This window comes from Nomascus leucogenys, chromosome 13, assembly GCF_006542625.1.
Source record: "Nomascus leucogenys isolate Asia chromosome 13, Asia_NLE_v1, whole genome shotgun sequence".
NCBI lineage: Eukaryota > Metazoa > Chordata > Mammalia > Primates > Hylobatidae > Nomascus > Nomascus leucogenys.
In genome coordinates this window covers 25,146,206-25,171,945 of record NC_044393.1, presented here as the reverse complement: position 1 = coordinate 25,171,945, position 25,740 = coordinate 25,146,206, and the positions used below count along the sequence as shown (strand labels likewise).

The 25,740-nt window shown below is 49.4% G+C and overlaps 1 protein-coding gene across 1 annotated transcript in view; it reads left to right on the top strand.

Annotated features, from left to right (window-relative positions):
* PPP1R16B (protein phosphatase 1 regulatory subunit 16B) overlaps window positions 1–25,740 on the top strand; it is a 117,735-nt gene that overhangs the window by 71,734 nt on the left and 20,261 nt on the right. The window contains exons 3-5 of the mRNA XM_030825432.1: window positions 12,535–12,605; window positions 18,511–18,656; window positions 23,651–23,754. Coding sequence (XP_030681292.1) covers window positions 12,535–12,605; window positions 18,511–18,656; window positions 23,651–23,754 — 321 coding nt within the window. The remainder of the gene's footprint in view (window positions 1–12,534; window positions 12,606–18,510; window positions 18,657–23,650; window positions 23,755–25,740) is intronic.

Sequence of the window (25,740 nt, the reverse complement as noted above, 5' to 3'; positions counted from 1 at the left end):
CGTTTGGGTTGCTTCCAGGATTTCTCACTTATGAACGATATGCATATAAACAATGCTGCTGTGAACATCCTTGTTCGTAAATCTTTGTCTGCCCTCTGATCTTTTCTTTAGGGAGTATTTGTGCTGAAAATTCCTAGGAAAACTGTGCTTCTGACTTATAACTTCTATACTAACCTTTTTTTTTTTTTTTTTTGAGTTGGAATCTTGCTCTTGTTGCCCACTCTGGAGTGCAATGGTGCGACCTCGGCCCACTGCAACCTCCACCTCCCAGGTTCAAGCAATTCTCTGCCTCAGCCTCCTAAGTAGCTGGGATCACAGGCGCCCACCACCACACCTGGCTATTTTTTTTGTATTTTTAGTAGAGATGGGGTTTCACCGTGTTGGCCAGGCTGGTCTCGAAATCCTGACCTCAGGTGATCCATCTGCCTCAGGCTCCCAAAGTGCTGGGATTACAGGCGTGAGCCACTGCACCCAACCTATACTAACCATTTTTGCTTTACTGAATCTGACTTTGCTGATTATGCAATTCATAAGGTTTCCTCACTGATAATGACTTCATTCTCCCCTCCTGCACCACTAGCCCCAGGCAACCACTGATCTGCTTTCTGTTTATAATTTCATTTTGAAGTATCTCATTTTCGATCAGCCTAAAGTTGATTACCTCCTTATTTGCTCAGAATTCCATTCTTCATAATAGTAACGCTGCCACCTCCACTTTCTTTGTGTTTGTGTTTGCCTGTTTTATATTTGAACGTTCCTTTATTTTTAGTCTCCCTGTTATTTTGTTCGGAATATATCTCTTGTAAGCAGCACACAGTTGATTTTTTTTTTTTTTTGGCAACCAAATCATTGCTGCTTTATGGGAAGGATACATTATTCAATTTATTCATCTGGTACATGTTTGGATGTCAGTCATCTTGCTTCGTGATTTGTGGCATTTGTTTCTTTATTATTTCTTTCATTTTGCGACTTTAACGAATACTATGTTGATTTGCATTTATCTTTTCCATTGATAATATGGAAGATACAAGTAGTGACTTTCTCATGTGGTTACCTTTAAAATTTTCAGAAATCTTGTTTTATTTCCCCAGGCAGACACTTGTTCATGTCCTATGTAATACAGGGCTGAGGCAGAGTAGCATCTTTAGGAAAGACCAAAATTGAAAGCCAAGGCAGAGACAGGGGAGGTAGTTTTGGGACAGCAGAACAGGACGAGGGAAATCAGAGGGAAGCTTCCAAGTGGACAGGTGTGAGCTGAAGGAACTTCCCCCTTCATACACAGCTTGTTGCCTTTTCCTAAACGTTGATAGGAATGGATTTTATTCTCGGCTATATTTGAGTGAGGGTCCCTTGTAATTAGTCGTGCCTGAAATACCAGTTATGTATGGAATCAACCAGACTAGAATATGAGTCTCAGCGCTTACTAGCTAAATAATCTTGGGCAAATCATATAAGTTCTCTGTCAAATGGTCTAATAATAGCACCTAAGTCACGTGGTTGTTGTGGGGATTGAGGCATCCCAGGGATCTGGGATAATACGTGTAACATCCTGGTACAGTGCCTTATACTCAGAAAATAGTCAATGAATGTTAGATGCTATTATGATGGCTGTGAAGCTATTACAGTGTCATATGCATGTATCTCCTACCTGCAGGGCTGGAAATATTTTTATCTATTACTTGCCTGGAGATAGAAAGTAATTGGACCATTTTTAAAAATTCAGGATTGATAGCTGGAAGGAGAAGTGAGGTGAGAGAGATGGGTTTTGGAAGAGCAAGTCAGAAAGAGGCATTCAGGGCATCTGGGGAGGGGGAATTGGGATAAGAGCAGATACCTTGGAGAGCTCCCGGGCGGCTAGTGCGTGTTTGGGCAGGCCAGGCTCTGTGGAGTGGAAGGGAGATCAGGTCCCTAGGTCTGCAGTGAAGCTGTAAGGAGAGGTGCCGGGAGAATTCTGGAGGTAGAATCAGTACAGAACAGGGGCCTGGTGCAGCGGGGCTCTGATGTATTTATGAATAGAATGGGGAAGTTCCAAGATCTTGTTCCTGGATAAGGGGGACCCTTGCCTTCAGTCTCTGAGATTAAGCACTGTGAGGGGTAAGAGAAGGGGAAGGAAGGGAGAAGAAGAGAGAGGGAAGGGTCCAAGGCACACAGTCTTTGCAGCTTTGGTGGAGAAACCTTACAGGCCCATATCATCTTCATCTTCATGGTAGCTGAGTTAAATGCAGTTCTCCCTCCCTTTGAGGAAATTGGATACACAAATGTCCCCTCACACATTAGGAAGTGATTCCCCACCTCACCCCAACCTCCATGTCTCAGAAAGACTATACATATTGAAAAAGATTAACTGCAGGCCTACTTTGTACATCAGTTTTCTGGGTATCTTTAGTTTTTTATTCTTAGAATTTAAAAAAATATTTTTAATTTGTTCATTCAGTCAACAAATAGTTGTTGAGTGCTTTCTCTAGGAGCTGCATGCCCCACATAAGACAGAGTTGCCTGCATAGAGCTTATATCCTAAAGGGTGTGCTGTCACTTTTCCTGCATACACCCAATGCCAGATGTAAGTTACATGTGCAGAGGCATGTAGCTGATGTGAATCTCTGTCAACCCCTTCTGTCTAGCAGAGACATATGTCCTGGGCACAGAGGTTCTAGAAGGGAGGAGGTTTATAGCTACGTGTCTGGGGTCCCCTTGGCCATCTTGTCCTGGTGATGCTAAGGGTATCAGAGATGCTAGGAGAGGAACTGGTCTCTTTTTTCAAGCCAAAGGGTGAAGATTCTCTGACAAGGAAAAGTCTGTGGCCCAGCCTTGGAATGCTCTTGTCCAAAGGAAGAAGCATAGAGTAGCTCAAGAACAGATGTTCTGGCTGGTTCTGAGGCTTGGGTAGAGGCCAGGTAAGCTCCATTCATTTCTGTGGTCATCTGAAATTGACTGGGGGCCTGAACTACATCACAGGAGCAGCACGGTAGCCAAAAGATGGTCCTACTCACCCTATCCCTCCAGAACTTTAGTGTCGTAAAGACACAGACAAATCCATACATAACTACAAAATAGTGTTAAGTTGTTTTGGAGTTTGGGAGGCACAGCAATCATATGAGAAGGGTGCCTGGCCCAGCCTAGGAGACCTGCAAGAGGCTTTGCAGAGGAAATGACATTGAAGCTGGGACTTGGAATCTAAGTAAGAATTAACCAGGTGAAGGGAAGACAGAGAAAGACAGGCAGGGCTGGGCTTGGTGGCTTACGCCAGTAATCCCAGACCTTTGGGAGGCTAAGGCAGGAGGATCACTTGAGCTCAGGAGTTTGAGACCAGCCTGGACAACATGGCAAAACACCATCTCTACAAAAATACAGAAAAAAATTAGCTGGGCATGGTGGTGCACACCTGTACTCCCAGCTACTTAGGAGACTGAGGTGAGAGGATTGCTTGAGCCCTGGGGGTTGAGGCTGCAGTGAGCTTGATCACACCACCGTACTCCAGCCTGGGTGACAGAGCGACCTTGTCTCAAAAAAAAAAAAAAAATACTATTCCATTGTATGGAATTTTGTTTATCCATACATTAGTTGATGGAAATTTGAGTATTACTTTAGAGATATCGCGACTAATGCTATAAAAACATTCATATGCAAAGTTTTGTGTGGACATATATGTTCCTTCCTCTTAAATATATACCTAGGAGTAGAATTGCTGGGTCAGGTGGTAATGCTGTTTAACTTTTTAAGGACCTGTCAGTCTGTTTTCCACAGTGCTGTGCCATCTTACATTCCCACCAGCAGGGCCCGAGGGCTCTGACTTCCGCGCGTCTTCACACGATTGTCCAACCCCTCCTCTTCTTGAATGGGCCAAGAGTGATACTTTCTATCTGGGGAAGAGCAAGGGGCTGGCGTCTGGGGCCTGAGGCTTGGTCCTGGGGATGTGACTTTGAGGGAAGCCCTTGTCTTTCTGGTCCACCAGGGTGAGTAATCACCCAGGATCCCGGGGGAGCTGCCTGGCAGAGGGGCGGGCTGCACCAGCCACTGCAGAAACCACCATGCGACTTGACTGAGTCTCCGCCCTCAGCTCCAGGCAGCCGGGCTTCCCTGGGAGCAGCTATTTCTGGCTATTTCTGCTCCAGGGAGGAGCAGTGGTGGGTGGAAAGGTTTCGATTGCTCAGTGGGGTGATTTTTGGAAGCGCAGTGCCTTGGGGGCACAGGACAGCTTTGACTTGGGAGGAGAGCAGAGGGGCTGCTCTGAGAGTGCTGGCCCTTTGGCCTTATCAGAGCAGAGGGCTGGGCTCACAGCAGTCCTGACAGCACCTTGAAGAGGGGGAAATAAGTCAGTGCGGACTGGGCTGTTCATGCAGGAGGTGCAACCCAGTGGGCAGGATGTGGCGACATGAGGCAGGCCACCAGGGTTCTTGGAAGCAGGGGCAGGCTGGGGTCTACCTACAATGGAGATGCAGCAGGAAGACCGACAGAGGTGGCGCCGGACCTCAGGCTCAGTGTTCACTTCTGTGCCTCAGTGACTTCATTTGCAAATATAGTAACCACAAAGGCTGCAGTAATGCCTGTTGGCAACTGTCTTCTCTATCACATGATGTTCTGGAACACTGACCTTTATTGGCAATGTTCTTGACCTTTCTCTTAGCTTTTTGCCATCCCTGTGGGCTCTCTTCATGATAACATCTGCGTCCATCCTGTTCCTCTCTCTGCTGTGTATGTTTCCTTCCCTGGGTCCTTGTTTGCTACCATTTTAGCAAAGTGGTTAAGGGTTCACTCTTTGGAGCTGGCTGGGCCTGGGTGAAAATCCCAGCTCTACCATTCCCAGCCAGGTGTCTTTGGGCAAATCATTTCATGTATTCAAACCTGAGCCTCAGTTTTCCCATCTGTAAACTGGAGCGATAATCGCAGGGAGTTATTTAATACCAGCAGGTTACTTATCCTCGTAACTGGATTATTAGGACTAATGGACCTGATGGATATGAAGGGCTTAACACAATGCCTGGCACACAGTTAGTGCTGGGCTGTAGAAGGAGCAAGGGCATAGGGCAGAGAGAATGAGGAGTGGGGTCCTGGACAGAGGGACATGCTGAGTCCCCTGTATCCAGCCTACGGAGGGGACAGTGTTGGATGGGGCTGAAGGACTCCTGTGGTCAGCCTCCAGGTCTGGCGGTGTTGATGAGGGAGGCTCAAGGAAGGGTGTCTGTTCACTCATTTTTTTTTAAAGTTTGTTGTTGTTGTTGTTGTTGTTTTTAAGAGACAGTATTCTGCCCTGTCATCCAGGCTGGAGTGCAGTGGTACAATCACAGCTCACTGCAGCCTCGAACTCCTGGCCTTAAGTGATCCTACGGCCTCAGCCTCCCAAAGCATTGGGATTACAGGTGTGAGCCACTACATCTCGCCTCACTCGATTTTATACAAAAGTCACAATCATTGCTTTTTATTCCTGAGTCATACTCCTGCTGTGCCCCATGTCTGTGGGACTACACCGACAGATAGTTTCATGGCCTCAGGAACAGGTAGCTCCATGGGCAATGAAGTAAGTGCTGCTGTAAAGGACAAAAGCAGAAATGCAGGGTAGTGTGGAGAGAATAGATGGGGAAGGTCAATGGAGATTGGGGCAATCAGGGAAGGCCTCCCAGAGGAGGTGACATTTTGGCTAAAATCTGAAGGATGAAGAAGAGTTTGCTGGCCCAAGAGTGGGAAGAAAGAGGGCTCCGGGCATAGGAAATAGTGTGTGTAAAGGCCTGGAGGATCGGAGCTCGGTTTTTGTTTTGGTTTGCTTTGTTTTGCTTTGCTTTGTTTTGTTTTGTTGTGTTTTGTTTTGTTTTGTTTTGTTTTGTTTTGTTTTGTTTTGTTTTGTTTTGTTTTAGGAAATGAGAGGCCAGTGTGGCTGAACCAGTGAGGGATTCAGGGAGGGATTTCCAGGTGAGGCAGGTGTGGAGCAGGCAGGGACTAGATCATGCAATGCCTTGGAGGCAGTGGGAGGATGAGGCCTCATTGCTGGGCACTGGGCAGGAAAGGAAGGAAGAGAGATAGGAGGGCAGGCCTTGTGAGTGAACCTGACACTGCAAGTCACATGGCCAGGTGGCAGCAGCTCAGCCCCAGGGCACCCCCCAGGGAGATGCAGATTGCCCAAGGTCCACTTCCACTGGGCAGACGCCTCTGCCTGGCTGTCCCATTTCCCCAGAGGAGGAGCAGGAGCCACGCCTATGGTCGCATATCGCTAACCATCTCGAGGTCAGGAAGATGCTCTGTGAGACGGAGTGGGTCAGATGCCAAAGAAAACACAAGCTTGTCAGCGGTGATGTCTCCCTGCAAAGGCAGCCGCCACCAGCTTCCTGCCGAGATGGGCCGGCTCAGCCTCACTTGCTGCAGCTGGAGATGGAGAGGACCAGATGGCCCTGTTTGGCCCAGATTCCAGCCAGATTGCCAGGGAGGTGTGGGCGGAGCGGCGGGGTCGGCGCCAGGAGCAGGGATACGTGAGTGAGGAGGGCGGGAGCCACCTCTTTGCCATCTCAGTAGGGTCCTGCCTGTGTAGGGGGTGGCGGGGCACCCACTGTGGCCTTACAGTGGTCCGTGAACCAGCATATGCTCAGAGCTCCTTGGAGGGAGACTGCCTCTATCTTTTACCACCAGCTCTAAAGCTCTTGAGAGGTGCAAGATGTTGATGGTTGTATTCCCAGCACCCAGCACAGGACGGGACACAAGCAAGAGCTCACTAGTTGATTTTTGTTTTATTTTTAAAATAAATGCTAACAGTAGCCAGGGCCTTGTCTTCCCTAACCCCACAGCAATGCCATGAGGGAGCACTGTTGTGATCCCCATTTTGCAGATGAGGACGTGGAAGCAGAGAAGGGGAATAACTTGCCTAGAGCCGCAGCTAAGCAAATGCATGAGAATAAATGGGTCACTCTGATAAACTGATGGCAGAGCCTAGGACTTAGGGCTTTGTGGGCAGGAAGCTGCCCTGAGTGTGGGCAACTGAGAGAAGGTGTGGACACTCCTGGCCGAAGGGAAGAAGCATGTCTTTCTCGTCTTTGTGCTCCCTGAGCTCCAGGCAACACCTTAGACCCAAGCCAGCTTCCTCCACTGTTCCAGGTGCTCCAGCGAGCAAGAGATGAGCCCGGAGAGGTAGGGAGACAGGACCCCTGGGCATGGCTGAGCAGGCTGCACACTGCATAATTCCAGGGCACTCTATTCACACAGACTATGATGAGAACAGTGCAAGGTACTGTTATGCAAGCGTATTTGCATATTGCCTTGGAATTATGCAAGGCAGTAGCTCTGTAGGCGGAACCACACCATACAGGACTTTGAAGACCAGGGGTCTGCAAACCTTTTCTGCAAAGGGCCAGATAGTAAATATCATAGGCCACGTGAGCCATACAGTCTCTGTTGTACCTACTCAAATCTGCTGTTGTAGGGTGAAAGCAGTCATAGGTGATATGTAAATGAATGAGTGTGGATGTGTTCCAATAAAACTTTATTTACAGAAACAGGCTGCCTGCCAGATTTGGCCCACAGGCCATAGTTTGCCAATCCGAATGAAGGTCATGGAAGGATTTTGAACTTCATCCCAAGGGCACTGTAGGGGCTGGACGTGGTTGTGCGTGCGTCTGGAGTCTCAACTACTCAGAAGGCTGAGGTGGGAGGATTGCTTGAGTGCAAGAGTTTGAGACCAGCCTGGGCAACATAGTGAGGCCCTGTCTCTCAAAAAAAGAAGGCGGTGGCCAGGCACAGTGGCTCACACCTGTAATCCCAGGACTTTGGGAGGCCGAGGCGGGCAGATCACGAGGTCAGGAGATTGAGACTATCCTGGCTAACACGGTGAAACCCCATCTCTACTAAAAATACAAAAAATTAGCTGAGCGTGGTGGCACGTGCCTGTAGTTCCAGGTACTTGGGAGGCTGAGGCAGGAGAGCCGAGATCGCACCACTGCACTACAGCCTGGGCAACAGAGCGAGACTCTGTCTCAAAAAAATAAAAAAGAAGAAGAAGAAGAAGAAGAAGAAAGAAAGCTGAGCGTGGTGGCTCATGCCTTAAATCCCAGCACTTTGAGAGGCTGAGATGGAAGGATTGCTTGAGGCCAGGAATTTGAGACCAGCCTGTTCAATATAGTGAGACCCCCATCTCTATATTAAAAAAATAATAATAATAAAAGAGGAAGAAGAAGAAAAGAGCAAAATGAAGCCATTAGAAGGTTTTAAGCAGGGAGTCAGGGGAGGCAGGTTTACATTTTAAATGGCCCTGAAAGAGGTAATCCCTCAGCAGGGCAACACCATTTCTTCTGTCCCATTTGTGGATCCTTGAACTCTTCTGTCTTCAAGAAGAGGCTTGGCCTGGGATTGCAGGGCCTCTGATACATAGACAGTTCCAGAAGCAAAGGTCACTGCTATCTATTTCCCATTACACTTGTCTCCAAATCAGCTGTCAGCGCAGGTCTCAACATGGCAGAAATCCAGAAATGCTGGTTCCCATTCCTGGCCTTAGGGCAGAGTAGAATGGTCCACTGGCCACCAGCCTGGGCTTTGAAATCAGAGAGGCCTGGTGCCAAATCCCTGCTCCTTAATTTGGCCACGTGTGACTAAGCTACACCTTCCTGGCCCTCTGTCTCTTCTTCTGCGTAAGAGGAATAATTATAGATGTGAACTCATAAAATAAAGTGGTTCTGAATTGACCGAGGTGCAAATGAAAGGCTTAGTAAGAAAACATTATTTTTATTTATTTATATATATTTTTTGAGACAGAGTCTTGCTCCGTCGCCCAGGCTGGAGTGCAATGGTGCAATCTCGGCTCACTGCAACCTCTGCCTCCTAAATTCAAGTGATTCTCCTGCCTTAGCCTCCTGAGTAGCTAGGATTACAGGCGTGTGCCACCACGCCCAGCTAATTTTTGTATTTTTAGTAGAGACAGGGTTTCGCCATGTTGGCCAGGCTGGTCTTGAACTCCTGATCCCAAGTGATCCACATGCCTTGGCATCCCAAAGTGCTGGAATTACAGGCATGAGCCACCGTGCCTGGCTGAAAACATTATTAATATAATAATCATTTTCTTACTGAACTCTAGAGGCAGGGAGCCTGGTTGTGCACTGGGTGGCGAGGACTTTGCTCCTGTGAGTAGGTGCAGAGCCAGGCCTTGGGCTCCTAGGTACATTGGAAGTAGCACTGCTGAGGCAGCCTTGGCTCATGAGTACTAAGGGCTTCCTAGAGATGGGAATGATTTGTCCCACCTCTTGGGCTGAAAATAACTGCCCAACATCGGGGTAATTACATGACTTGGATTCCTGCACTGCACGGAGAACACCCCAATAGTTACTGTGCACAAACACTGCTTTTGGCAGCTGATGCTTATTTTCTGCCTCAAAGAGTATCTCCTGGACAGGAAGCTTATTCTGCTACCCACCCCATGGAATTTGAACCCCTAGCTAATGTGAGCAGAACCATCCAGAAACCCATCCTAGTCAGGGACATAGTGGCCACTGCTTCTCTCCCAAAGGCCATCTGTAATGCTCAGGGCACCCCCACTCACCCGTGTGCAGGTTGGGCCTTGGTGATCAGTGGCTTTGCCATAATCTCCTACATGGTCCTGAGGCTAACACCGGGCACTGGGTCTATAGGAGACTCCTGCAAGCAGAGAACTGCCTGCTACAGACATGAGTCTTCCGGAGTCAGCCCTTGAGGGTGATCTGCTTTGCTCAGAGGTGGACAGGCTTTGTCTTTGGACTGAATTAGAGGGCTGCCAATTGGGTCAAGGTCCTAGAGGAGTTCTTGAGGACTCACTGTGTACCAGGCTTTAGGGATAGAGCCATAAGTACCAGGTCATGGTTCTGCCCTCGTGGGGCTTAGTGTCCAATAGGCAGATACACTCAAAGCCCATAGTTAGTTATATAATTGTAGTTGTGACAAGGCTGTAAATGAGATGTATAGGAGCTATGGGTATATATAACAGGGGCCTGGGGAGTTTGAGCTGAGACCTAAAGGATGAGGAGTGGGGCAAAGGTGTGTGTGTGTGTGTGTGTGTGTTAATGTTAGAGGGAGATGCGTGGATGATGGTGGTTGGATGGATGAATGGATGCTGGTGGATGGATGGATGAATGAATGCTGGTGGATGGATGGATGAATGATTGAGTCTTCCAGGCAATGGGAACAGACTATGCAAAATCTCAGAGGCCACAAGAAGTGGTGTGACTCTGTAACTGACAAAAGACTATTGTGGAAAGTGTTTGGAGTTTAAGAAATGAGAGTGGAGAGGTTAGCAGGTAGGATGATTGTGCACAGCTGAGCAAGTTGTGTACTGGACAGCTCCAGAAGACGCCAGTCTTATAAACCATGATGTGGATGGTGCCCCCTAGAATTATGCAAGCTGGAGGCCTGCAGACAGGGCTCACATCATGCAAGAACTTGTATGCCATAGCAAGAGTTTTGGACTTTATTCCCAGAGCAGTGGGGAGCCATGGAAGGATTTTAACAATTTGTGATAGAGCTAATTTTCATTTATAATGCCCCAAAGCAGCACTGTCCAATAGAACTTTCCAGGAAGATGAAAATGGTCTATGTCTACACTTTCCATTATGGTAGCCACCAACCACTTGAAACTGAATACAGCATGCCTGAGAAACTAAATTTTGAATGTTAATTCGTTTAGGCAGCCATAATAGCCAGATGTAGCTAGTGGCACCATGTTGGTCAGGACAGCGCCAAAGGATCTGACCTTACTGGACAAGGTCCTGTCATGCTTAACCCATACTGGCTATGCATACTGGGCAGGTCTACTGGAGATGCCACCTCTTGCTGGGTGGTGACCTCAATCTCCCCTTCACGCAGGGCCTCGCTTCACATGGAGGCCTAGGGTGCAACTGGGACTGTGGTTTGGGAGCTGGGCCTCATGAGGATGGAGCTGAGGGGCTGTACCCCCACCCCATCCACTGCTCCTGAGCCCTTGAGGACTCCTCCCTTGCCTACCAGCTTCTTTTTCCCCTGGCACCCCCTGAAGTTGCTGACTGGGTTTTTTGTCCTGCAGAAGGGATAGCCTTCTCTTCACCCTGCCCAGCTCACTTCTAATTTGTTTCCCCACAGCAGAAATCAACGAGGAAACCACCTCAGCCCTGCCCTATGGCATGAACCGTAGTGTGGAGATAGTGTCCACAGTGGGGATTAGGGGGTGTGGACTTTGGCTTCTGTTTCACAGGGAGCCAGACTTGGCTGGGGGTGGGAGGAGGCTCAGAGGGCTCAGGGCCAGCCTATGTATCCTATCTGCAGTGCCTGGGCCTCCACGCCTGGCTTCATCAGCACGATGGCACGAGGGCCACCCACACAAGCCAGCTTGTGTATTCAAGTTCGTCCACTTGCCCCACAAACAGCCACCCTCTGTTCATCCCTCTGGCCTAGAGGTCCGCTTGCCCAGTAACTGCGCAGTCTACCTTTGGGAAGCTGGATCCAGGGAAGATCCTGTTGAGGCCCTGCAAGCAGGCTCGGAGCCATTTGGACAGGGACAGTAGAGGTGTGGCCTGGAAGCGGAGCCAGGGGCTTGGGTGGACTCATTCCACTGGCCCCCTGGACTCCTCATCCACGGGGAGAGGCAAAGCTGGAGGGCCTGAGATCACCCTGCTAAAGCCAGAGCTGGGGTCTCAGTTGCCAAGCCTGAGAAGGGGCCTGCAGGGCTGCTAGGAGAGCTCCTCTCTTCTCTGCCTTTGCACTTGGGTTCAGGGGAGAATTAGGGCCTGAATGGGGCAGAGGAGGAGGGAGGAGGGTCACAGTGATAAGGGGAGGGGGCTTATCCTAAGCAAGAAGGATTCCAGCCTGTCAATGCTGTTCACTCTGGCCTCCCTGCCCACCCAGAATCCCTGAAAACACACACACACACACACACACACACACACACACACACGCCCCTAGACAAAATTCTAGGGATTGGGGATGGTTAAAACCTCTGCTACCCTCCTTCCCCAGGGCTCACTAGGGCCAAAGAAGGGGCATTTGACACCCATAGGTGAGCCATCACCTGCTGTGGGGACCCACAGTTTTAATAAAAATCATCTCAGCTGCCAGAGCAGGAGTTCACGTTCAAACCACATGCTGGCCACTGTGCTGAGCCCCTGGCATGGCTCACCTCGATGACCACTCACACTGCCACTGTGAGGAGGATGAACATCATCCCCATTTTGCAGATGAGAAAACTAAGGCACAGAGAAGGGAGTGTCTTGACCAAGGTTGCACAGCCAATGAGAATGGTGCCCAAATTTGAACCTCCAGAGTGTATGCTTTCAATGACTAGAATGTGCACCCTCTGAACAACAAATGTAAATTGCTTAGCTCAGTGCCTGGCATACAGGAAGTGCTGAATAATTGTTAGTTCTTGTTATTGTTATCCATAATAAGATAGGCAGTGGCATCCACCTTTTGGAAATTCTGGGCCTCAGTTGTCTCATCTGTAAAATGGGGAGGTGTTACTACATTCTTCATAGGCCTGGGGGAGAGTGGGTCTTACCTGGGCCCCTGCATGCCTGCACACCCAGTATGCAATGGGAAGCTCACTCCTGTACCCTCCTATTGCAGTACGCTACTTCCTGAAGAATAAGGTCAGCCCTGATTTGTGCAATGAGGACGGACTCACAGCCCTACACCAGGTAAGGCCGGGCTCATTGGGGCTCCCGGGCTCCCTGCCCCTCACCTGGACAGGTACCCTGTTTCTCGGCACTTTCCTGCTCAGAACCCACAGGGAGGAGGGAATGAGGGAGGGAGGAGGAGCTGCAGCTGGCCCATCTGAAAGGCTCTTGTCTACTTTGGAGACACGCGTGTCTGTTACTGCCATCCCACAGAGCCCCATGTGCCCCCGCAGACGCGCCTGCACATGCAGGCTCTAAGGACAGGGAGCCTTTGTTCACTGCATCCCTCCTGCCCATGGAAGCAAGTGTGTTTGGAGCTTGTGTACGAAGCACATTCACACTTATCAGGACATCCCATCCACCCTGGCAACAGAGGCAGTTGGCGGGACTTATGTGACCTGCCTAAGGTCACATGGTCTTGATTTATGGTCTTGAGCCATGTGCTATCATGACATGTCCTTTCCAAGCAGAGAGATGGGTCCAGCCCTCCCTGCTGGGGATGGCTTCTCTGGCTGTCACCTTTCACGTGGATGCCGCTACAGCCTCGTAACTGGTCCCCAGCATTCAGTCTGGCTCTGCCATAATTCTCTGTCCACGCAGCAGCCATGGGGATGCTGAAGACGAAAATCTCTTCGTGTTACTCAGAGTTCTCTGGTGTCTTCCCATAATCTGGGGGATGAAGAACAAACTACGCCACAGTGCACAAGGCCCCACGAGGCTGGGCTCATGCCCAGTCTTCTAAGCCTCCTGGCTGTCTGGGCTCCAGCCACCCAACTTCTCAGATCCTTGTATCCAATTTGCTCCTCCCCACCACACCTCCCACAGCACTTGGTGCTTTCACCCATTAGCTGCCGTCCATAGCAAGAGCCTGGGAGCTGTGCTGTGATAGACATACCCTTTGTCTTCTGAAGGCCCTCTTCCTTTTTAATTAGTCATTTTAGCCATTGATGTCATCACTTGATGTTGACTTCTCCCCTACTCAGACGCTGAGCTGCCCAAGGGCACAGCCCATGCCTCTTGCTTATGAGTGTGTCCTAGCATCTTTCCCCATGCTGGCATACAGTAGGTGCTCAATATGTGCATGCTGAATTAATGCATGAACACACCAAAGCCTCCCTGTGCCCGAGTTTCTAAGCAGATGGACTTGAGTGAGAGGCCAGGCAACCAGAACCCTGGGCTGGTGAGGCCTCTCCACCTCTGTACAAGGGCAGGGGTGGGATGGACAGAGACTGGCCACGCCCTGCCCATAAGCCCCAGGGGCAGATCCCTGTGTGTCCTCTTGGCTTCTCTCTCACAGGGCCTCAGGCATCTCTCAGGCAGCTGCCTCAGTACCCCTACTCCATCTGCCCTTGGAAACTCCCAGACTCCCAGCTCCATGAGCTCTAGAGGGCCTGGGACTCCACTAGGGAGCGGAGAGTGGGTGGCTGCTGTAGCTTGCCCTGAAATGGAGACCCAAATGCCAATTCCCAAGGCTGGGCAGCACCCACCAGCCATGGGCATGAGGATCAAATGTGTGGGCTACCTCCTACTGCGTGCCAGAAAGGTGAGGATGTTAGGACTGAGAGTCAGACTTGTGGCCCGGAGCTGTCACCCACTAGCTGTGTGACTGTGGGGAAGTTACTTAAGCTCTCTGTGCCTCAGTTTGCTCATCTCTAAAAGAGGAATAACAAGTACCCATCTCATTGGGTGGTTGTGAGGATTAAATGAACACATGTAAAACTCCTTCAAGCAGCACTCGATACTGGATAAATATTATTATTATCTATTAAAAGTTATTATTATTAAAATGTATCATGTGACCACTTCCCTGCAAATTACTTCAGTTATATATTTCATTTTGATCCTTACAACAAACTTCAGAAATATTATCATCCCCAGGCCAGGCGTGGTGGCTCACGCCTGTAATCCCAGCACTTTGGGAGGCCAAGGCAGGTGGATCACCTGAGGTCAGGAGTTCAAGACCAGCCTGGCCAACATGGCAAAACCCTGTCTTTACTAAAAATACAAAAATTAGCTGGAATTTGGTGGTGAGTGTCTGTAATCCCAGCTACTAGGGAGGCTGAGGTAGGGAGATTTGCTTGAACCTGGGAGACAGAGGTTGTAGTGAGCCGAGATTATGCCACTGCCCTCCAGCCTGGGTGACAGAGTGAGACTCTGTCTCAAAAAGAAAAGAAAAGAAAAGAAAAGAAATATTATTATCCCTATTTTATGACTCAGGAAACTGAGGCAGCCTATTCAATAGAACTTTCTACAATGATGGTGGAAATGTTCTGTGTTTCTGCAGTGCACAGTACAATAGCCACCAGCCACACGCGGATCTACAGCACTCGAAATGTGGCTGATGTGACTGAGGAAATGGATTTTGAATTTTATTTAATTTTACTGGATTTAAAGAAACAGTGGCTGTCGTATTACACCATGCAGCTTGGGGAGGTGAAATCTCCTCGTCCAAGGTCAAGCAGTGATTGAGTGTTGAAGTCAGGATTTGAAACAAGGCAGTCTTCACTGCTCTGTGGACACCACAGCCGCAATTCTCTGAGCCCCAGGTCCCCCATCGAGTTGCCATCCCTGCTGCAATTAACTCTCAAGTGGCGCCCTTTTTTTTTTAGCTTGGGGTTCCCGCCACCTCACATAGTGCCTCAACTTCTTCCTTGTTGGTCACATTGCTTTCTCAGGACCAGTTTCTCCTGTGGGTTCCTGGGCGCCTGGGGATGCATGGTCAGGGAGGCGGGAACTCGCCAGGCTCCGAGTTTAGCTGCATGAAGCTCATGGCTGACCAGCTGAAACCCACACCCCACCCCAACCACCACATGTGCCTTGGGCCCCATGTTGCCTCCCTTTCAGGGAGACATCCACCCTCATCAGCCTGTGGGCTTCCATTTATTTTTTCAACAAATACCTATTGTGTACCCACTCCATGCCAGGTACCTTCTAGGGACAGGGCCCCAGAAGTAAGTTAGGCAGAGTCCCTACTCTCAGAGTTCAGAGTGTGCTGTGGCCACAGGCACATAAATAATAATAGAGGTAGTGCAGTGTGGTCAGCCCTCGCATGGAGATCGGCAGGGGCTCAGTGGCAGCTTAAAGCTGGGAACCGATGACTTGCCTCAAAGGGGAACTGAGAAAGGCTTCTAAGAGGAAGGGATATCTGAGCTGGGTCTTGAAGGATGAGTAGGAGCTTGCCAGCTAGAAAAGAATAAGGCAGAACATTCAAATCCAAGGGAATAGCATGTGCAAAGCCTTGAGAAAGGGGCTCAGCATTTCAAGTTTGGAGTCTGGAGGGTTCCGTGTGGCACAATTAGAGAGCAGGGAGCCTCAGGGAGAGGTGCAGGTGGTGAGACTGAGAGGGTTGAGAACAGGGCCTTTGGAGTCAGACTGCTTGGATTTCAATTCATCTCCTACTCCATGTGACCTTGTACCACCAGGCCTCCTTGAGCCAGTTTCCCCATCCATAAAAGGGGCCATTTCCCCATCTGTAAAAAGAGCAATCCTCATAGGCTTGTTTTGAAGATTAAATGAGGCAATGCATGGCCAAAGCTTAGCAAGCTGCTTGACTCTTGTAAGTCCTCAAAAAGCATTAGACATTGTTATTGACAATGTGATGTGACATGTTATTACTGTTGTTGCCGGGGCTGTTGTTATTGTTATCACTGTTATTGTCACTGTTGCTCCAGTGCAACAAAGGAGATGGGGGCACATTAAGAAGAGCTTCCCATGCCTGGCAAAGGAGTGTGGATTTTCTTCTCTTGGCAACAGGGAGCCCTCAGAGGTTTGTAAACGGAGAGCAACATGATTACATTAATGAAGAAGCTCTCTCTGGTCGAGGGTGTTAGGAAGGGGAATGACAGGGAGGTAGGGAAAGATGACGAAACTTCATCCAGGGCAGAGGGTGGGGACAGCAATTTAGGAGATGTGCAATTCATACCTGGTGATAGATTGAAGCTGGGAAGGGAGGAAGTGGGAGGAGGCGGGAGGAGGCGGTTGACTGCCAGGTGCCATTTCCCACCTCGGCCACTGCAAAGGAGGAGGCACGCCCACTCCACCAGTTACCACCCACTCCATGTGCGCCCCTGCACCCAGCCCCTAACGCAGCCCTTACTCAGGCCGGGTCTCCCAGGTGTAGACTGGTCCAGCCCCTGGACATCTGTCTCACAAGACTCTGCCATCTGGGCACACAGTCCCCTCCCCCTTCAACCAGAGGCTTCCACTCCACCCCCTATGTTTCCTGCGGCCTCTAGGGGTTGGATTTCTGGCCCTCCTGCCCCTGACCCCAGGGGCTCCTCAGCGGCATCTCCCAGTGAAGGCCTGGAGATGCTCACCTTCCACCGCAGCCTCCCTTCGTTGCCTTTGGCGCCCTCTGCCGGCCGCGCCGTGCTGCTGCGTGGTTCTCCCGCCCACCTGAGGCAGCACCTACCTACCCGCCACGGGGTCACATCTTTCCCTGCCTGTCCAGAGAGATGTCCTCAGACCTAGCCACCGTCCCCCCGCACCCCCGCCCCGCAAAGACCGGCTGGCGCAGAAAGAACCTGGGTCTCTGGCGCCATCTGTGCAAACGGCTGCTCGTTTCCCACATGTCCTGGCGCTGAGCCCTGGCTTCCCTGGGGATAGGGGTGGGGATGTGGTGCCGCCGCATCCCACGCCTACACCCACGCCCACACCCACCTGGGGCCGTGGGCTTCCACAGCTGCTCCTGCTCCTTCTGTTGGCATCTGGACTCTTCTCTCTATCCCTGTGGTCGTTTCTGGAGGCCAGGCCACCATCATCTCTTAACTGGGTGGCTTCAACACGGCTCCTCACTGTCCCCTCTCAACGTGCACACATGTGCGTGGGCGTGCACGCGCACACACACCATCTGTTCTCCACGTGCAATCAGAGGAGCAGTTGTTTTTAAAAGCAAGTCTGATCATGCACCCTTTCTTAGCGTAACTCAGTGTCTCCCACTGCACTGAGGACCAAGCCCCAAGCCCTTATCTGGATGCGCAGGGCTGAGCCTGTGAGCCCTGCTGTGTCCCCTGCTGGCTTTCGCAGAGGTCACCTCTAGGGAAGAGTTTCATCCTGCAGTCTGTAAAGTGGCTCCCTGTCTTTCTCCTCTCTCTCGGCCTCTCCCATCCTGGTGCCTAGCTTGACACCCCTCTGTCTCTTTGGGATATTTTCCTCCCTGTCCCTGGAGCCTGGGGCCACCTGTGTTGGAGCCTGTGTTCTCTCTAGGAGGCTGCAGGCTGCTGGCCCTTCCCCCTTACTGGGGCTGCCCCACGTGCAGTCACTGCAGCATACAGGCAGGAACACAACCATGGCTGTCTCCTCACAGGGACTATCAGGACCCCTAGAACGCTCACGTGGAGCTGGATTATTTCAGGGGGAGTCTTGGTTACTTGAAGGCTTCCCTAAGATCTGAGCTACCTGGTCAGAGGTTCCTAGGTTAGAGGTTTCAAGCTATGATCTTGAAACCACTTTGGAGGCCACTGCCAGGAAAGGGGACACCCTCCCAACACACACACCCCTGCCTAAACCCAAGCAATCCTGCTTGAATTTACTGGTCATCTAAGTGAGAGTTCTCCATACAATTTTCTTTGGAGAAAGCCTTCTGGGATTAAAAAATAAGTTTTAAAACCTCATTCAAAATTTTGTCCCTTTTCACTGATACTTGCAAAGCACTTTATAGCTGACAGAGTGTTTTTTACCTGTATATTTTTATCTTATATATTATTAACTTCATTTTTACTCACAAGGAGACTGAGGCCCAGAGAGGTTAAGTGGCTTGCTCAAGGTCAAGGGCAATGATTAGAGTGTGAACATCATGGAGCTGGATTCAGACTTAGGCCTTCCACAGTCTTCCTCGTGGCCTCTTGCGGGGAACCTGGCGTGTCCTGACCAGGGCCAGGGCCCAGTGCCCTGCCTGGAGCTGACTCTGCCTGTGTGTCTCTCCCAGTGCTGCATCGACAACTTTGAGGAAATTGTGAAGCTGCTCCTCTCCCATGGTGCCAATGTGAACGCCAAGGACAACGAGCTGTGGACACCTCTCCATGCTGCAGCCACCTGCGGCCACATCAACCTGGTGAAGATCCTCGTTCAGTAGTACGTGCCCCTCCCTTCCCCAGAGCAGCCTCCCTCCACCTCTTGTCTTTTTCCAACTTCCTTCTTTCTCCCCTCCCTTCCTCCCTTCCTTCTTTCTCCCCTCCCTTCCTCCCTCCCTTCTTTCTCCCTTCCCCTCCTCCCTTTCTTCTTTCTCCCCTCCCTTCCTCCCTTCCTTCTTTCTCCCTTCTTCTTTCTCCCCTCCCTTCCTCCTTTCCTTCTTTCTCTCTTCCCTTCCTCCCCTCCTTCTTTCTTCCCTCCCTTCCTCCTTCCTTCTTTCTTCCCTCCCTTCCTCCTTTCTTCTTTCTTCCCTCCCTCCCTCCTTTCTTCTTTCTTCCCTCCCTTCCTACCTTCCTTCTTTCTTCCCTCCCTCCGTTTCTTCTTTCTTCCCTCCTTCCCTTCCTCCCTTCCTTCTTTCTTCCCTCCCTCCCTCCCTTTCTTTTTTCTTCCCTCACTTTGCCCCTTCCTTCTTTCTTTCCTCTCTTCTCTCCCTTCCTCCCTTCCTTCTTTCTTCCTCCCTGCCTTCCTTTCTTCTTTCTTCCCTCCCTTCCTTCTTTCTTCCCACCCTTCCCCCTTTCCTTCCCTCCCTTCCCCCTTTCCTTCTTTCTTCCCTCCTTCTCTCCCTCCCTTTCTTTTCCCTACCTGCCTCCCTCCCTCTCTCCCTCCCTTCCTTTCTTCTTTCTTCCCTTCCTCCTTCCCTCCTTTTCTGCTTTTCTTCCTTCCTCTGTCTTCTCTTTTTTTCTCTCTCTCTGTCACTCTTTCTCAGTCTCTCTTGGTGCTTGTCACTTTCTTTCTCCCCACATCCTCTCTTCATCTCTCTCTCTCTGTCTGCTTCTACCTCTCACCCTCTCCTCCCCTCAGTTCCCCTTTACTCTCCCCATCTCTGTGTGCCTGTTCTTTTCTTCTTGTATCTCTATGTCTCCTTCACTCTTGGTCTCTCTCTGTATTTTCCAGTCTCTTTTTATTTTCTCTCTTCTCCTTTCATTCTCCCTTTCCCCCCAAATTTTTGTAGTGATAAAACACATATAACATAAAATACCATCTTACCCATTTTAAATGTGCAGGTTAGTGGTATTAAGTACATTCATATTGTTGTGCAGCCATCACCACTCTCCATCTTCAGAATGACTTTCGTCTCGCAAAACTGAAACTCTGTACCCATTAAACAGTAATTCCCATTCCCTGCCTACCCCTGGCTCCTGGCGACCACCATTCTACTTTCTGTCTCTATGAATTTGACTACTATAAGCACTTTATAGAAGTGGATTCAGAAAGGCCAGGCACAGTGGCTCACGCCTGTAATCTCAGCACTTTGGGAGGCTGAGGCAGGCGGATCACCTGAGGTGGGGAGTTTGAGACCAGCCTGACCAACATGGTGAAGTCCCATCTCTACTAAAAATACAAAATTAGCTGGGCGTGGTGGCGCATGCCTGTAATCCCAGCTACTTGGAAGGCTGAGGCAGGAGAATCTCTTGAACCCAGGAGGCGGAGTTTGCGATGAGCTGAGATCATGCCATTGCACTCCAGCCTGGGCAACAAGAGCAAAACTCCACCTCAAATAAATAAATAAATAAATAAATAAATAAAAGAAAAGTGGATTCAGCTCGGTGTGGTGGCTCACGCCTGTAATCCCAGCTACTCAGGAGGTGGAGGCAGGAGAATCACTTGAACTCGGGAGACTGAGGTTGCAGTGAGCTGAGATTGTACCACTGCAATCCAGCCTGGGTGACGGAGCGAGACACCATCTTAAAAAAAACAAGAAGTGGATTAATACAGTATTTGTCTTTTTTTGATTGGCATATTTCACTTAGCATAATGTCCTCAATGTTCATCTATGTTGTAGTATGTGTCAGAGTTTCCTTCCTTTTTAAGGCTGAATGTACTCCATTGTATGTCTACACCACATTTCACTTATGCATCCATTCGTTGATGGACACTTGGGTTGCCTCCATGTTTTAGCTATTGTGAGTCATGCTATGATGAACATGGGTGTACAAGTATCTCTTGAAATCCTGCTTCCAATTCCTTTTGTTATACACCCAGAAGTGGAATTGCTGGATTGTATGGTAATGCTATTTTAAATTTTTTAGGAGCTGCTGTACTGTTTTCCACAACATTTTACATTCCCACCAACAGTACACAAGGGTTCTAGTTTCTCCACATCCTCACCAACACTTGTTATTTTCTGATTTTTCTTTTTTGTTAGTAGCCATACTAGTAGGTATGAGGTGGTCTCTCACTGTGGTTTTGATTTGCATTTTTCTAGTGATGAGTGATGTTGAGCATCTTTTCATGTGCCTGTTGTCCATCTGTATATCTTCTTTGGAGAAATGTCTATTCAAGTCCTTTGTCCGTGTTTGAACTGGGTTGGGTTTTTGTCATTGAATTTTAGGATTTCTCTATGTATTCTGGAGATGAATCCCTTATCAGATAGATGTACTATTTTCTCCCATTCTATAGGTTGTCTTTGAAATCACTGCCAAATCCACTGTCATGGAGGTTTTGTTCTGTGTTTTCTCCTAAGAGTTTTATAGTTTTACGTCTTTCATTTAGGTCATGGATCCAATTTGAATTAAATTTTATATATGGTCTTGGGTAAGGATCTAACTTCATTCTTTTGCATGCAGATATCCAATTTTCCTACACTATCTGTTGGAAAGATGATTGGTCTTTTCTCCATTGAATGGCCTTGGTACCCTGTCTAAAATCATTTAACTGTATATATGAGGGTTTGTTTCTGGACTCTTCTATTTTATTGGTCTATATATTTGTCTTTATGCCAGTCCCACACTGTTTTGATGCTAGAGTTTTGGAGTTCGTTTTGAAATCAGGAAGTGTGAATCCACCAGCTTTGTTCTTCTTTTTCAGGGTTGTGTTGGCTATTCAGGTTCCTTGAGATTTCCTATGAATTTTAGAATAAGCTATTCTAGTCTGCAAAAAACATCATTGGAGATTACAGGTGGCTGACACCTGTAATCCCAGCACTTTGGGAGGCCAAGGTGGGTGGACCACTTGAGGTCAGGAGTTTGAGGCCAGCCTGGCCAACATAGTGAAACCCTGTCTCTACTAAAAATACAAAAATTAGCTGGGCGTGGTGGTGCATGCCTGTAATCCCAGCTACTCAGGAGGCTGAGGCAGGAGAATTCCTTGAACCTGGGAGGCGGAGGTTGCAGTGAGCTGAGTTCGAGCCACTGCACACCAGCCTGGGTGATGGAGCAAGACCTTGTCTCAAAGCAACAACAACAACAAAAATCATTGTGATTCTTAAAAGTAATGGCAAAAACCACAGTTACTTTTGCACCAACCTAAATAATAATTGGTATCACCCAGAGCTGGGCACTGGGCACACAAGGATGCAAAAGTCCTGGGGAGCCAGGAAGAAAGCCAGAGGTTTTAAGTACCAGAGCTGAGACAGAGCCAGACCAGGGGGCTGAGCATCTGAGGGCAGGGAGTCAGAGAGAGTGGCCCAGGGCAGGTAACATTTTGCACTGGTCTTGGCAAAGCAGCAGGAGCTCATCGTTGGCTCCTGGGGGGATGGATATGACAGCACTGCTGCCCCAGATCAGAGAGCTAGATGAACTTGCTCTGGGGTGTATGAGAGCTCAGAGAAGTCACAGTGGAGGGCTGTTAGGCCAAAGGACTGGATGGTGGCCCATGCCTACATCTCTAATGGGAACCTGAGTATGGCTAATTCTGCTAGGAGCATCAGGTGGCCACAGCCTGATCAGTGATGGTGCCAAGAGGACAAGGAAAGTGGTGCCAGCCTGGGTCAGTGGGTCCCAAAGCTGATCGGTATTGCAATCACCTGGGGCATGGGTTTAAAACACAGATTCCCATGCCCTACCCCAAGGACTCTTTCAGGAGGGCTGGAGTGAAGCCCACCCAAGATGCTGTATTTTATTCCCATGGTCCCCAGGTAATTCTGCCACAGGGCATCCAGGGCCATTCTTAGGAACCACTGGCCCAAAGGGCAAATTCTTCCAGGGAGTCCCAAGTCTCCGTTCTTCTACCTATGTCCTATCAGCCTTTTGAGTAGGGACTTGGAGGAGGTGGAATATAACTGAGGGTGTTTCTGCATATGGGCAAAAAATGAAATAGAACATGGAGAAGTAAAAAGAACTAATTTGAGGGACCTGGGTTTGAGTCTGGACTCTAGTGTATCCAAGCTGTGTGACCTTAGACAAGTGACCGAACCTGTCTGAGTCTTTTTTTAAGAAAAAAAACAAAAAACTTGCTGTAGTCTTGCTCTATCACCCAGGCTGGAATGCAGTGGCGTGATCTTGGTTCACTGCAACCTCCGCCTCCCGGTTTCAAGCAATTCTCATGCCTCAGCCTCCCGAATAGCTGGGATTATAGGCTCCCACACCACGCCCCGCTAATTTTTGTATTTTTAGTAGTGACAGCGTTTCTATGTCGGCTAGGCTGGTCTCAAACTCCTGACCTCAGGTGATCCGCCCGCCTCAGCCTCCCAAAATGCTGGGATTACAGGCTTGAGTCACTGTGCCCGGTCATGTCTGAGTCTTTGTTTCCCCTTGCGTGAGATGGGGCCAACAGTATTAACCTGAGCTATTATGAGGGTTAAATAAAAGGATGCCTGCAAAAGGGGCTTAGATCAGGCTTGGCTCTAAGCAAGTGCCTGCTAAGTAGTGCTGCTGCCATTAATGTGATTTTTGTTATTGTCACCAGGAGGACTTTTATATCTGTCTCTAAGTCCCTGCCTGCTGGTTCAACAGAGTCAAAGGCTTAGGGAGGTCTCCTGGGATAGCTGTCCTGGGACTTTGGTCTCTTCCCACCTGGGACCCTGGGATCCTGAAGCCGTCGTGCTCTTGGGCTGTGTGTCAGGCAGATCCAAGCATCATCTTGCTGGGGTACACCTTGGTGGGGTTTTGAGTGCCGGGTTGTACAGTAGGATTGCAGGTGAGAGGCCAGAGGGCAGAGGCAGCTAGACCAACCCCAGCCACACCTACTTGGCCCTCACCCTGCCTCTTTCTCTGCAGTGGGGCCGACTTGCTTGCTGTCAACTCGGATGGGAACATGCCATATGACCTCTGCGAGGATGAACCCACCCTGGATGTCATCGAGACCTGCATGGCATACCAGGGTAAGGGAGGGCAGCCTGCTATGAAGTGAGCACAGCACAGAGTTGCGGAGAGCGTCCCTTAAATCAATGCAGGCAAACAGATTAGCTACGCATGGGCCTGCCTCGTGCGCCACGCTCGGTGAATAGGATGGGTCCTCATTCGTATCCTTATCTGTGTGATTATCAAGAGCAGGACATGAGAGGACCCTGGAAAACGTGCTGCGCAGAAGGGAGGTATTGATCTCATTCGTGTCACCCACACATGCGGGTGGCCGCAGCTGGCCTTGTCTTGTCTTCATCAGCTGTGACAATTTGATTCAATAAACGTTCACCGTAAAGATATATTCCTACGTGGGACAATAATAAAGTCAAGAACACTGGAGGGTGCCTGCTCTGTGCCAGGCACCATGCTGGCTGCCAGGGGCCCAGATAAACAAGATGTGGGCTGTTCTCAACTCACAAATGAGGTTCAGAGAGGAAATAAATGCAGCAATGAGAGACCTGCGTGCCCCCAGCACCCCCACAGAGAGGCCTCTGAAGCGCCACCTCCTTGGAAATATGTCACATCCCCAGATCCTCAGCTGCAGCTGCAGTCCTGCCCCAGCCCTGCCCTTGTGTACCCCACAGAGCCGCAGTAACTGTGATTGAATCTCCTGTTCCTTGCACCCAGCTCTTCCTATTCATCTCCTGCAGAGGTTCTTAACCATTTTTGTGCCAATCTGGTGACTCTATGGACCCCTTCTCAGAATAATGTTTTTATTTTTTTGACATGGAGTCTTACTGTGTCCCCCAGGCTAGAGTGCAATGGCACAATCTTGGCTCACTGCAACCTCTGTCTCCCAGGTTCAAGTGACTCTCCTGCCTCGGCCTCCCAAGTAGCTGGGATTACAGGCATGCACCATCATGCCCAGCTAATTTTTGTATTTTTAGTAGAGACAGGGTTTCACCATGTTGGCCAGGCTGGTCTCAAACTCCTGACCTCAGGTGATCCGCCTGCCTCAGCCTCCCAAAGTGCTGGGATTACAGGCGTGAGCCCCAGCGCCCAGCCAGAATAATGTTTTTAAATGCAGTTATAAAATTATAGGATTATAAAGGAAGCCAATTGTATTAAAGCTTAACTACCAAAACATTTTTCAATGTGTTAGATAGAAACTTCATTAATTTATTAAACAATAAGATAACAGGATATGAAAATAGCTATACTATCTGTTGGTAACAAAGTCACAGGCACTGCTAACACTACTATGGGTTTTGCTTACATTCTAATGGTAGGGAATGCTCAATTTCTTTTAAAGCTTAGTCAAAAGAAACGTGTGATTTTATTTCCTCCTTTTGTAGACCTCTCCTGAATTTGATCGAAGAGTGCTTGGTCTAATGGATCTTTTTATGGAGCATGTCATCCTCTCCTTAAATACTATTTGTAGCTGTCAGTAACACACTTTTAAGACAGGAATGGGATTCGGGCTATGCAATGTCTCTCTGGGCCCCCTACCTCAATTGACTCAGCTCTCTGCTTGAAAGTAATATATTCATTCATTCAGTCCTTCTGCAACTAAAATTGATTGAGCATTGTGCCAGGTGCTACAGACACAACCATGGTTAAGATGAAGGAAACTAACAGAGACCCTGGTCAGACAGGGCGGTCAGCGGAGGCCAGCTTGGGAGATGATCCAGTCCAGGACCTAAAGAACGAGGCAGAGGCAGCCATCTGAGCAGTTGGAGGTGTGTAGGTGGATGGTAGGGACTTTCAGGTAGAAGAACAGCATATGCAAAGCGACCGACATGAATCCAGTGCCTAATGGGTGCCAGGCAGGAATGCCCTTGCTCTGTGGGCCAATGTATGGTGTCTCATCAGGCCTGAGGACAATGATCTATGGGCATGTCTGCATGCCCCCTTGACTGGCGTACCCTAGGGAACAAGAGCCATGCTTCCCTCATCTGTCTTCCCCTTCCCTCTGGGGTCGTAGGCCTGAGGGTGCTAAATAAATCCCCTCTTTCCCACTGCAG